At 41.1% G+C, this 12,292-nt stretch overlaps 1 protein-coding gene across 1 annotated transcript; it reads left to right on the top strand.

Moving 5' to 3' along the window:
• The first annotated feature begins 10,086 nt into the window (after positions 1-10,086).
• On the top strand, positions 10,087-12,292 carry LOC111573391 (forkhead box C1-A-like). The gene has a single exon (XM_023277519.3). It carries the CDS (start codon positions 10,400-10,402, stop codon positions 11,819-11,821), a length of 1,422 nt encoding a protein of 473 aa, XP_023133287.2. The 5' UTR covers positions 10,087-10,399; the 3' UTR covers positions 11,822-12,292.

Below are 12,292 nucleotides of genomic sequence, written 5' to 3'. Positions count from 1 at the left end.
TTTTCACTGGGGCTCAGTAATTTAAGTGTCCTCTCTCATGTATTATGAAAGTAACTGGATGAGAAGATGTAGGAGAATTCAATTTGTAATGATAATTCAGTATAAACACTTCAACAACAAAGAGGTTATACTCCTCATTTGAACTGTCCAAACAACCACACAAGCCAGTTATGTTTGATCTGTAGGAAGTTTTTATATGTTCTTATGTTGCGATGCAGAGAACACAGATTGACCTGGTTGTCATGAAGCTTGAGAGTGAGTTTGAGGAAAAACACAGAAGGTGGGCGAACGACTGAATCATTCTGGTCTTTCTGAAGTGGCCTCCTTCTTGTGCTTTGAACAGTTTGGAGTTCAACAAGTGTCGCAAGGGGACTGGTAATGGAAAAAGGCAAAACCAACATCAGCAGTCACATTTCCAAAAGAATATATTTGACCAGAAAATGCCGTCCTTTTTAAATTTCTCACAGTAACTCTCTATGATGAAAACTCACACAAACTGACCCTGCAGCTGCTGGATTTTCCATATGAGAAGTTTGTGGGCTCCTGACCTTTCAATACAGTGGACTACAGTGCCACCAAGTGGTTGTAAATGTAATGCAGAGATGACTGTATTGCAGCAGTCTGAGAATTAAAAACTAATAATAGCAACTATACTACTGGTACTACTGGATAGATAGATATATAGATAGATAGATAGATAGATGATAGATAGATATATAGATAGATAGATAGATAGATAGATAGATAGATAGATAGATAGATAGATAGATAGATAGATAGATAGATAGATAGATAGATAGATAGATAGATAGATAGATAGATAGATAGATAGATAGATGATTGCATTTTAGACTGATTATATTTTCCATACCTATCCTGTCTCGCCCCACTTATCCTCCCACTTTTCTTCTTCCCTGGCGTGGCATGATAGAAAGAATACCAGTAGAAAACTAGTCAAAGCTATGCAAAAGAAATTATTTGGTCAATGTCAGACAAATAAATACATATGTAGAGTCAAACATACACTACCTTTCAAAAGTCTGGGGTCTCCCAGACAATTTCATGTTTTCCATGAAAACTCACACTTTTATTCATGTGCTAATATAATTGCACAAGGATTTTCTAGTCATTAATTAGCCTTTCAACACCATTAGCTAACACAATATAGCATTAGAACATCATCTTTGCACTTTTAAACTTTATTTTTATTTTTTCTGTTAAGCCACTTTATCCTCATCTCTCACCCTTGTATATATTGTAAATATTATTACTATTGTTCTATTATTATTTTATTCTTATCACTACGTCTACTGTTACATAAGCTGCTGTAACAATGTAAATTTCCCTTGGAGTGGGGAGAAATAAAGAACTTTATCTTATCTTATCTATCTTAACACAGGAGTGATGGTTGCTGGAAATGTTCCTCTGTACCCCTATGGAGATATTCCATTAAAAATCAGCTGTTTCCAGCTAGAATAGTCATTTACCACTTTCTCTATATCTAGACTGTGTTTCTGATTTATTTAATGGTAACTTCATTGAAAAAAAATGCTTTTCTTTCAAAAATATGGACATTTCTAAGTGACCCCAAACTTTTGAATGGTAGTGTACTTTGACACTGGTTATGAATGCAAAATTTGGACTTCTAATGGAGTTATGGAATTGGTTTAAAAGTCCAAAAACATTGGGAACCAGCCTCTGAGCACTGTGAACAGTTAGTCTGGCCAACCACTTTGTCACTTTGGTCAATCCTTTTGTGTCATCATGAAAACAACATTTTTGGTTACATAGTGATACATTGTGAAATGTTTCAGCAGATAGAATAGCATTACTTTTTGACCGGCAACTAAGTAAGAAAAGGATGGTTTTACCTTGCTTAGTTGTTGGTCAAAAAGTAACACTATTCGAAAGTAAGAAACGACAAAATGAACGTAATCCAACTGTTTCAGTGGATATTGAAGGGATCACCATGAAACTTGTAGTAGTAGCTGTCCTCCTAAAATGACTCCACAAACAGTGTATTACTTGTACAGTCCTCTTCAGAAAAACAGACAGGCGTGTGCATCAGACGGAAATCAGAGTTTCTGTGACAGTTCATTCAGTGCATAATGTCAACCTCTATGGACAGATTCCAATAAAAACCAACCTTGCTGTTCAATGCAAGACTGAGAAGAACCCTGAAAAATATTAGGAGCATCTTCTTTGGTCAAATGAGACCTAGAAAAATTTGTTCTGCTCAGATGGTGTCCAGCATTTCAGAACCACTACAGCTAAAGCATAGTCCTGACAGTAAAGCACCTACGTGTGAGTGTGATGATAAAAGGATGCTTGAGTCTGAAAGGTGTTTGGGAAATGACATTTATAGATGTCACCATGAGTATCTGTGGACACACTGAGATCCTGCCTGACAAGATGACTCCCAGTTTGACAGAAGAGGAATATTTCAACATGAGAACAAGCAAAACAGTTAAAACTGTGACCGGGACAAGTGTGTCACACATTTGGAGTATTTTAGGCAGAGCAACACAACCCCTGTAGCAGTGAGCATCAAAAAAAGTTTCATGAATTTTTTGCAACACACTGATATCTTCCAGGCTGTGCAGGATTGAGTCAGTCATCAAATATAAAGGTGGATTGAAAAACAAACAAAAGATTGTAATCTCAGTAATGAAAGTTGTTCTGACTCTGGTTGCATTGACTTCCTGCTGTGGGTCCTGTATTTTTGATATAATAAATCTTAACCATTAGTTTTTGCTAAAAAACAAATACTCTAAGGCTGCACAGTGGCTCTGTGTTAACACTTTAGCCTCGCATCTAGAAGAAGGTTTGTGTCCTGGCCTTCCTGGAATCTTTCTGCATGGAGTTTCCCTGTTCTCCCTGTACATGTGTGGGTTTTCTCCAGGTTCTCTAGCTTCCTCCCACAGTCCAAAAACATGCTGAGGTTAATTGATTATTCTAAATTGCGTGTAGGTGTGAACATGAGTATGATTGTTTGTCTGTATATGTAGCCCTGCAACAGACTGGTGACCTGTCCAGAGTGTCTCCTGCCTTCACCCCAAGTCAGCTGGGATAGACTCCATGACCCTAATGAGGATTAAGAGGTGTATAGATAATGGTGGATGGATGAATATCTACTGTTCAGCTTAAAAAGTGCAATTATTGTAAGGTGATACAACTTTCATTTGTTTGACATTTAAATGTACGTGTATGTATGATGTAAGTCTATTTGCTCAAACAAATATGCTGAAAAAGCCCAATAAACATATTAACACCTATGTAGTGTTTGAGCATGTCGGAATGATGCTGCTATATCAGAGAAAATCAAATATGTGATCTTTTCATTGAAGATTCCATGCATGATTTCATGCTACAGATTTGGTAATTCATGCAATAATTCAAAACTACATGACCAGCAAATTTACATTAACATCTGTTCAAAAGCACTGTTTTCTGATTCTAGTGTAATGTTTACTGTGGGTGATGATAATCTCAGGCAGATGTCAATCAAGCATAACTTTACCATGCAGCAACATGTCTGAGGAGAGGGTCAGGCTCTCCTCAGACCCACACACCAGTGTGATCTGGTGTGTGGGTCTTTGTTTCAGTGTTACCACAGGTGTTGTTGTTCTTGTTTGATGCAGTTGAAGAGCTGTTGGAATTGCAAAGGCCTTCATCTGTGTTTCTCCTCTTTCTTCCTTGGAGATACGGCCAAAAATCCTCCTCCCGTACAGGATGCGAGGCTGTTTTTGTTCTTCAACATCTGTCTCAGTTCAGCTTCCTACATTAGGCAGCTTGGACATCATGCTGCTGTCACCAATCACGCTCCTTAAGTCATCTTGTGTTCTTGTCTGGACTATGTGGAGGCCAAACTGTTCTACAAATCCTTCAATGAAATCTGTCTGGCTTTTTAGAAAGGCTTCTTCCAGCTGCTGTCAGAGCATTTTCAGACTTTGCTTTCAGCAGCTCCAGCTTCTCATTTTCCAGTTCACACGCACATAAACCTTGAAAACCCATGCCACCTAAATATTTCAGTTCTTCCTGCAGCTGTGAATATTTCCAAGAAGCAGGTTTTACCTTGACAAAGTTATTGAAAAAAGTCAGCTAATCTTCCAGGACAGTTCCCCAAGTTGGAAACTTTGTAGCCTCCTGGAGGTGGAATTCTGAAATAATGGAACTGGGCAGTAAGACTGATGGCCTGCTACAACAGCTGCATGTAGAATTAGAAAGGGATGGTTTCTCTTGAGGGCTTGTAGGTGAAAGTTCACCTGGACAGACAGGAATAATCTGATGGGTGGTGTAAATCTACAGTGCTGGCCTCGTGTACCTGCAAGGCATTTGTCTCCAGCTGATTCAGTGGATCAGGTCAGTGGCCAACAGACAGGTTCTGGTTAAACTATGTCACAGGGGGAATAGTAGAGCTCAGCTGCAAAGGGGCATTTGTTAGGTAAATGTTTGGTAAATACTGTTTAAAAAGACGCTGTGCAGTGCAATCATGTCTCTTCCAAAAGATGAGGTGGATTTTTGATTCCAGCCTTCAGGTGGAGGGTGTTGGTGGTAATAGATGATCCACTAGGAGGCAGAGTTTGGCTCTAAAGCACTGGACTAATGCTGACTGGTAGCAGTATGTATTACGTTGGTGAATAATATGCGGTATTGCTAGTTATTTACTAAAACCGTACATTCCAGTGAAACCTCCCTGACAATCATTATGCATTAGATAGAATCAGCTTTTGCTTACAACACTACTAACACTTTAGAGGACTATTTTTTAGGTTGCCAGTTTTGCACTTGGTTCAACAATCCCAGTAGAGGGCAGTTCAATGCAAACTTGAAAGAATTTTTAAATGTACAGAATATTGTGCTTAATCTCATAGTACATTCTGTCTTGACATTACTACTTTGGCAAAAACAGCCTCGATCACTTTGTTAATCTTGCTTTTATATAAAATTCACTGCAAGTAAGAATAGATGGCACTGTTCGGGTGTTATCATGTGAGAACATTTTTCAGGGGTAACTAAATCAGAAACAGCTCAATGTTTCTTAATGTGATTCTTGAGGGAATAGTTTCCCTTCTCCTTATTTGGGATTCCAAAGGGGAATTGCTCATTCGGCTGTCTGGTCTCAAATGTCCAGTTTGGGGTAAAAAAGGGAAAAACTGCCATACTGTGAGGCGCTTTGTGGCCTTGAGAACAGCTTTACCCTCTTCAAACCAGTCACAGCCGGAGCACCAAACACAAGATTAATGTTTTGCACATGGATGATTGGCAGCTATTTATTTGAAAACCAGCTCCAATGTGGTCTTTGGGTGCATGGCTTTGAGGCTCTGGGATATTTTGGAAATTCGTCTGTGTTTAATTAGACACTTAATATAAACACCGTTGATGACACTGAAGTGCCTACAAAGAATTTCATAATCAATCCCATAGGAGTGAGACCTCATAAGGCCATACCACAACCCGATGTAAGGCCCAGACACAAAATGAAAGCACTCTATATCCAAAGTCTGAATTGAATCGTTACTGTTATTGCATTAGATTGGTTTCATAGAATTGTCAGGCTTAATAGATAAAAACGTGCTCGGTAAACCCCGTTTGTCCTATTTTCTTCCTCCTAGTCCTGCTGATAGTGCACCTACATCACTGTGGCAGTAGGAGGTGCTATGAGACCATTTAATATAAGTGTGTGCTAAAAACACAAGTTGTTGAGGCTAGGGTAGCCATTAGTGCTTGGGGGTACATTATGGGGCAGATCAAGGGTGTAGATGGTTGATTAACCCCCAACCTAACCTTAATCTTAACTCTAGCCCATTATCTCAGCCTGTTCTGGCCACTGGAATCTAATCTACAGTCTAATGTAATTCAATCCACTACAACTGCTCTGCCATAAAGTCTACTTTTTGAAGCCTCTACAATTTTTTATTTTGGTATCTTAATTGTTCCTTGGACTGCACTCTTATGGACAGAGACCTAAGAAGTTGTAAGTGGAATCTGCTGAGTCACAGCCCCCACCGGGATCACCGTGGACGTCACTTTCCACATCTGTTCAAGTTGTTCCTCCAGTCCCTGGTACTTCTCCATCTCCTCATGCTCCTTCCTCCAGGTGTTGCTGTCAGATGGGATTGCCATAACTTTCACATCTGCCCACTTCTGCTCCTTTTCAATCACCACTATGTCAGGTTCGTCAGCCAGCAGCTGCTCGTCAGTCTGGAAGTTGAAGTCACATCTAATCTTATTGCTCCACCTCCTTTAGTGGACTCAGTCATACTCAGTGCTAATGTCCCTGTACAGAAGTCCAGCCATCTGTTTATGGCTGTCAGTGTGGAATGGAACAGTGGTTGTGTCCTTGCTGAACAGCAGGGTGGAGGTTTGAATCCCAGTCAGGTTATGCTTCATCAGATCATGGATCAGAACTAATGATACGCATTGATAAGGCCAGAGAATACTTGGAGACTTGATGGAAAACAGCACCAGCAGGTCGGAGAAGAGAAGAAACATGCAATGTGTATTAATCCTGCATTCTAAGTCACTAAACCTGTCAGAAATCTGTGTCATTTTGGGTCTGACATACAATGAAATGCTCCAGCAACACAATTTACTGCACACTCTTAGTAATTCTGGGTTTCAGTTCTGGGTTTGAATCCATAATCTTTTCATCAGTCTCTCAGATTAATACAAAACTGAACCTGCAGAGCAGAAAGCATTAAGGTTTAAGTTCCCCTATTTACTGTTTACTCTTTGCCTTATACACTATCTATCTATCTATCTATCTATCTATCTGTCTGTCTGTCTATCTGTCTATCTATCTATCTATCTATCTATCTATCTATCTATCTATCTATCTATCTATCTATCTATCTATCTATCTATCTATCTAAGTCTACTGTAGCATCCATAAACATATTCATATTTCGTTACATGGTTTAATAACACAGAATAATGCAGTTACATTGAACCATTATACATTGAGCCATTTTCATTGTTAATGGAGAGCATTTCAGCATTTGACAGAGGTTACAACTTAACTACTGATGACATACACACACACACACACACACACACACACACACACACACACACACACACACACACACACACACACACACACATATATATATATATATATATATATATATTCATATATATATATATATATATGATATTTACATATGATATGATATGATATGATATGATATGATATGATATGATATGATATGATATGATATGATATGATATGATATGATATGATATGATATGATATGATATGATATGATATGATATGATATGATATGATATGATGAATTACCTGTACCTGGGGGAAAGGCCAGTGTTAGACATGATGTTGTTACACATGAAGTGCTGGAAGAGAACAGTGTCAGTATCTTGCCGATTGATCTGAAAGCGCTGTAAGAGAAAGAACACGTTTTAGATGTTGTTGTTTGTTTATATGGGAGGATTCTTTGATTGTTTACCAAACATTGGTATCTGTCAACAACGGCATTATTAGTGCGTTATAAATATTGATGATGTGTTTGTATGTGACGTATGACTGCTAAATAGCTATGCTTAAGTTGTAATTTTAATCTAATGGCCAAATAGCAACTATGACCATGAATAACATCGTGCACTTTTACGTAGTGACCACTAGGGGGCAGGCGAGTGTTGTATATTAGAAGCCAATACAAGACTGTAGCCATCAGCTTTACCTCAGCGGGACTGTCTGTGTATGAGCTGTCCAGGAAAAACCCAATGAAACATTATGTTATGTCAAACTGTCATCACGGTAACATTCCTAAATGATTTACTTCTATGAATCAACTATTTAATTTATATCACCGGTCAGAATATTATCTCATGTGATTTAGCTGGTTTTCAGTGACTTCAGACAACAGATGGAGCCGCATGAGCTGCAGATATGAACGGACTTAATTAGTTTTCTTCACCTACAGACTCAGTGTGATGGAGGCAGCTGATGTCTTCTGTGGTCCGCAGTTCTCCCTCCAGTCAGAACCACATGATCCACAACACTGAGCCTGGACCTGAAGGTAGCAGCAGCCTCCTCCTCCTCCTCCTCCTCCTCCTCCTCCTCCTCCTCCTCCTCCTCCTCCTCCTCCTCCTCCTCTGTCCTTCACACACATGCAAATCACGGATCAAAGAGCACAAAGAAAACAGCGAGACGTGAGAAATGAACTTCTTTAATAGATTAGTATGGAATTAACTAAGAGTTTCTTGTCTTTTCTCCACAAATGAAAATTCTGATAATAGTTTTTCTGGTCCTTTTTTTCAATCGGGCAAAATCACAAGATATAGATAAATGATCGAAGTTGTCATATGACTGTTTATTGCACTAGGTCTACATAATAATTGTTATTTTTGGTTCATTCTCTTCAAAGAGCTTCATATCATCAAAATGCTTGTTTTTTTTTAAAGATGAAGGACAAAATTTGCACTCATCTGTTTTCCAAAAACGCATCATTGGTCTTTGATTAATTTCACAGATTTTCAAGAATTTGATTATTCCGTTTTTTAGCATAGTTTTGTACGAGAATCATTAAATTTTGCTATTTTGAAAATACAAATACATATGGAATATTAACATGTAAGTCGTTGAAGCCTTAAATTCTATGAGATTATTTGTAACTATGCAACCCTTTGATATCCTCTGTCTCCCACCTAACACAACACCAGACACACGAACTTCATAGTAGAATAGAGGAGTTTGGTTAAATCAAACCACTTAGTACAACACACACGGCTGTTTCATGTCTGTAAAATATTTCATTTGACAAGCTTGGCTTCTAAATAACTACAGTTAGATCATGCAAACAGACATATTTTCCGTTCTTGAGATCATGTTTTCGACACAATAATATTATGAAGGATTCCTAAATAACTATTTATTATTTAGTAAATCTAGTTATTTATTTTGATAGACCTGTTTATATTTATCCATTTATTTATTTGTATTATTTGTATTCTTTATCTCTGGTGTAACGGTTAACCTCATCTTTATAACATAGTTCTAGTAATAAACAAATAAGCAAAAGAGATTTTCAGTTGAACATTCATAGTCACTGGTATTTTTATTTTCTAGCGTTTCTTGTCTTTTTTTCTCAGCTTGATTTTAAACTAATACATTGCAAATACAGTTGCATTATTTGTCATCAGAAAAAGATTAATTAATCACAATTCCTTTAATCATCCACGTCTTTGTAATTCTTCTAAATATTCTGTTATTTGGATGGAAACCACAATGTTGTTTTCAACGTCCCAGCACCTCTGAGGATGATGGTGGCTCTGTTAGCACCCGCTCAGTGTGAATGACATTTGGAGGTCTTCATCTTAAAAATCCCACCTCAGTCTGAGCAGCCGCTCGCACCCAGGAGACCTTTTCTCACCCAGCTCGGCCAAATGATCTTCATTTAACCTTTAATTAGTTTCCACAAACCGCCCACCGGCGCTGTCGGGGAGCAGGAGGAGGCATCACACTCTTTCATGTCCGTCTGTTTATTCAGAGGCTCAGCCGCAGCTGATGAGAGTTTCTCACAGTCTCGGGACTGATGAGTTTTAGCGCATTTTGCATTCCTAATCGGTAATGCGTCGGCTCTAATTGAAGCTTAACCACCCCAAAAACATTTTTAATCAGCTTGTAATTCTCTGGATTGCCTATAATTTGAAACCAATGTTCAATATAACAGGTATGAAATAATGTGCATGAGAAAAGGCTTTTTGGTTGATTTCCACTTTTACGCACAGCTTTGAAATGAAGCAGATGGAGAGGAGGGGACAGTCATTTTTCTCAGAACCTTTACGTCTGGCAACCACACAAGAAATCCACTTATTCTGCTTCAAAATAGATAAATTAGAGTTATTTTATGACACTTAAATATGAAAAATTAATAGACAATAATAAATGTCTCTCGTTTTGGGTCATTAAGTGATATTTTCAGCATTTTCGGCACACCCTTGAAAGCATTTTAATAACTCTGAACTGAGAAAAGAGAGAAGGCGAGGGGGAGGAGGAGGAAGGGGGTGGGGGTAGTAACTTTTATCGCCGTGCAGCTTTTCCACGGGTTCATTTCGTCGTCCCATTGGATGATGGAGCACACATTCGGATTCGGGGTGGAGCAGCCCGAGCAGCCAAAAGGGAGGAAAAAATGTGAAGCGTAAAAAAAAAGTTGCTTGCTGTGTAGACTCATGCTCCTCCAGCCTTCTTAGTTTCCCAAATGTTCACTACAGCAGTGCGCGCGCTCTCCGGTTCACCGTGGCGAACTGTGGCTTAAAAGGGACTTTCACACGATTCAGAGAGAAGACAGAACTGTGAGGGAATCGGAGCACAGCACTGAAGTTGTGACAGTTTGAGGTGGGAAGCAGTTTGGGGAGCTTTTACGCATTGCGCAGGATGCAGGCGCGCTACTCCGTGTCCAGTCCCAACTCTTTGGGAGTCGTACCCTACATCAGCAGCGACCAGAGCTACTACCGGGCCGGCGGTGGATACACCGGCATGCCTGCGCCCATGAGTATGTACTCGCATGCGGCCCACGACCAGTACCCGGCCAGCATGGCCCGGGCGTACGGACCGTACACCCCTCAGCACCAGCCGAAGGACATGGTCAAACCTCCTTACAGCTACATCGCTCTCATCACCATGGCGATCCAGAATTCACCAGAGAAAAAAATCACCCTGAACGGGATTTATCAGTTTATCATGGAAAGGTTCCCCTTCTACCGGGACAACAAGCAGGGCTGGCAGAACAGCATACGACACAATCTGTCCCTCAACGAGTGCTTTGTCAAAGTGCCCCGGGACGATAAGAAGCCCGGTAAGGGCAGCTACTGGACCTTGGACCCGGATTCCTACAACATGTTTGAAAACGGCAGCTTCCTACGGCGCCGAAGGAGGTTCAAGAAGAAGGACGTGCAGCGGGACAAGGAAGAGCGGGACAGACAAGTCAAGGACCCCTCTGCGCGCACCACCGGCCGGGACCAGGACCCGCCGGTTCAGGGCTCTCAGCCGGTGCGGGTCCAGGACATTAAGACTGAGAACGGGACCTCCACGCCGCCTCAGGCCACGTCCCCGACCCTGGACGCTGTGCCCAAGATTGAGAGCCCCGACAGCAGCAGTAGCATGTCAACAGGTAGCCCGCACAGCGTCCCGTCCACCCGGTCACTCAGCATGGAAGGACCCGAGCACCACCACCACCACCACGGCCAGGCCGCAGCGCAGGGCTTCAGCGTGGATAACATCATGACCTCCTTGCGGGGGTCTCCGCAGGCCGAGCTCTCCCCGCCTCTCATCGCCTCCTCTCGGACAGGTATCACCCCGTCACTGTCGCTCAACTACTCCCCCAACCAGACGTCCGCCTACAGCTCCACGACCTGCAACCAGAACGTCATCTCCACGAGCTCCAACGCCACTTATCACTGCAACATGCAAGCCATGAGCGTGTACGCGGGGGACCGATCCTCCGGCGGACACCTGGTTCCGTCCACCACGGTGGAGGAGGCTCTGCCCGACTATTGCATCACCACGACCACCGCGTCTCCGCTCGGGCACGGAAACCTGAGCCAGGCGGGCCAGGACGGCCACCACGCGCACCAGGGCCGACTCACGTCCTGGTACGGGGACCTGAGCCACTTGAGCCCGGGTTACCCGGCTCAGCAGCAGAACTTCCACTCAGTGCGGGAGATGTTTGAGTCCCAGCGGATCGGATTGAACGGCTCCCCGGTCAACGGGAATAATAGCTGTCAGATGGCGTTCCCGTCCGGCCAGTCCATCTACCGCACCTCAGGAGCTTTTGTTTATGACTGCAGCAAGTTCTGAAAGCCAAATTTCTCCTTTAAATTAATAACTCTAATATATATTTTCTATAATTTTTTTGTACTTTTGGTCTTTCATTCACACTCCGAATGGACATGAGAGATTCAAAGATTTTTTTTCTTTGTCGAGAGCTGTGTAACACCAAAACACGTAAGTTTCCTTCCCTCTCACTTTGAGAATTGTTTATACAGATGGCTCAAATACCAGCTTTTATGACTAGACTGTAAATTATAGCCTAATATAGTAATTTATTTTTTAGGAAAAGGGAGTGCTTGGAAATTAAGGAACAAACACTTTTTCCAGTTTTCTTATTGCTGCCTTTAATTGTCCCAGTTCTTGTATAGAAATAGAGGGGGGACTGTGTAGCCTGTACTGACTTATTTTATTCATTTTGTGTTGTTTGTTTTAAAAAAAACTATTTTGAAGGCATTACATTTTGTTTTGTTTAATAAAGTGCCGTCTATTCGATTTTAA

Source organism: Amphiprion ocellaris, chromosome 2 (assembly GCF_022539595.1).
Source record: "Amphiprion ocellaris isolate individual 3 ecotype Okinawa chromosome 2, ASM2253959v1, whole genome shotgun sequence".
Taxonomy (NCBI): domain Eukaryota; kingdom Metazoa; phylum Chordata; class Actinopteri; family Pomacentridae; genus Amphiprion; species Amphiprion ocellaris.
This window is presented reverse-complemented; position numbering and strand designations above follow the sequence as displayed.

Bases quoted from the DNA above. Each gene is read 5' to 3' on its own strand.
- LOC111573391 (XM_023277519.3), top strand. From the start codon at position 10,400: ATGCAGGCGCGCTACTCCGTGTCCAGTCCCAACTCTTTGGGAGTCGTA.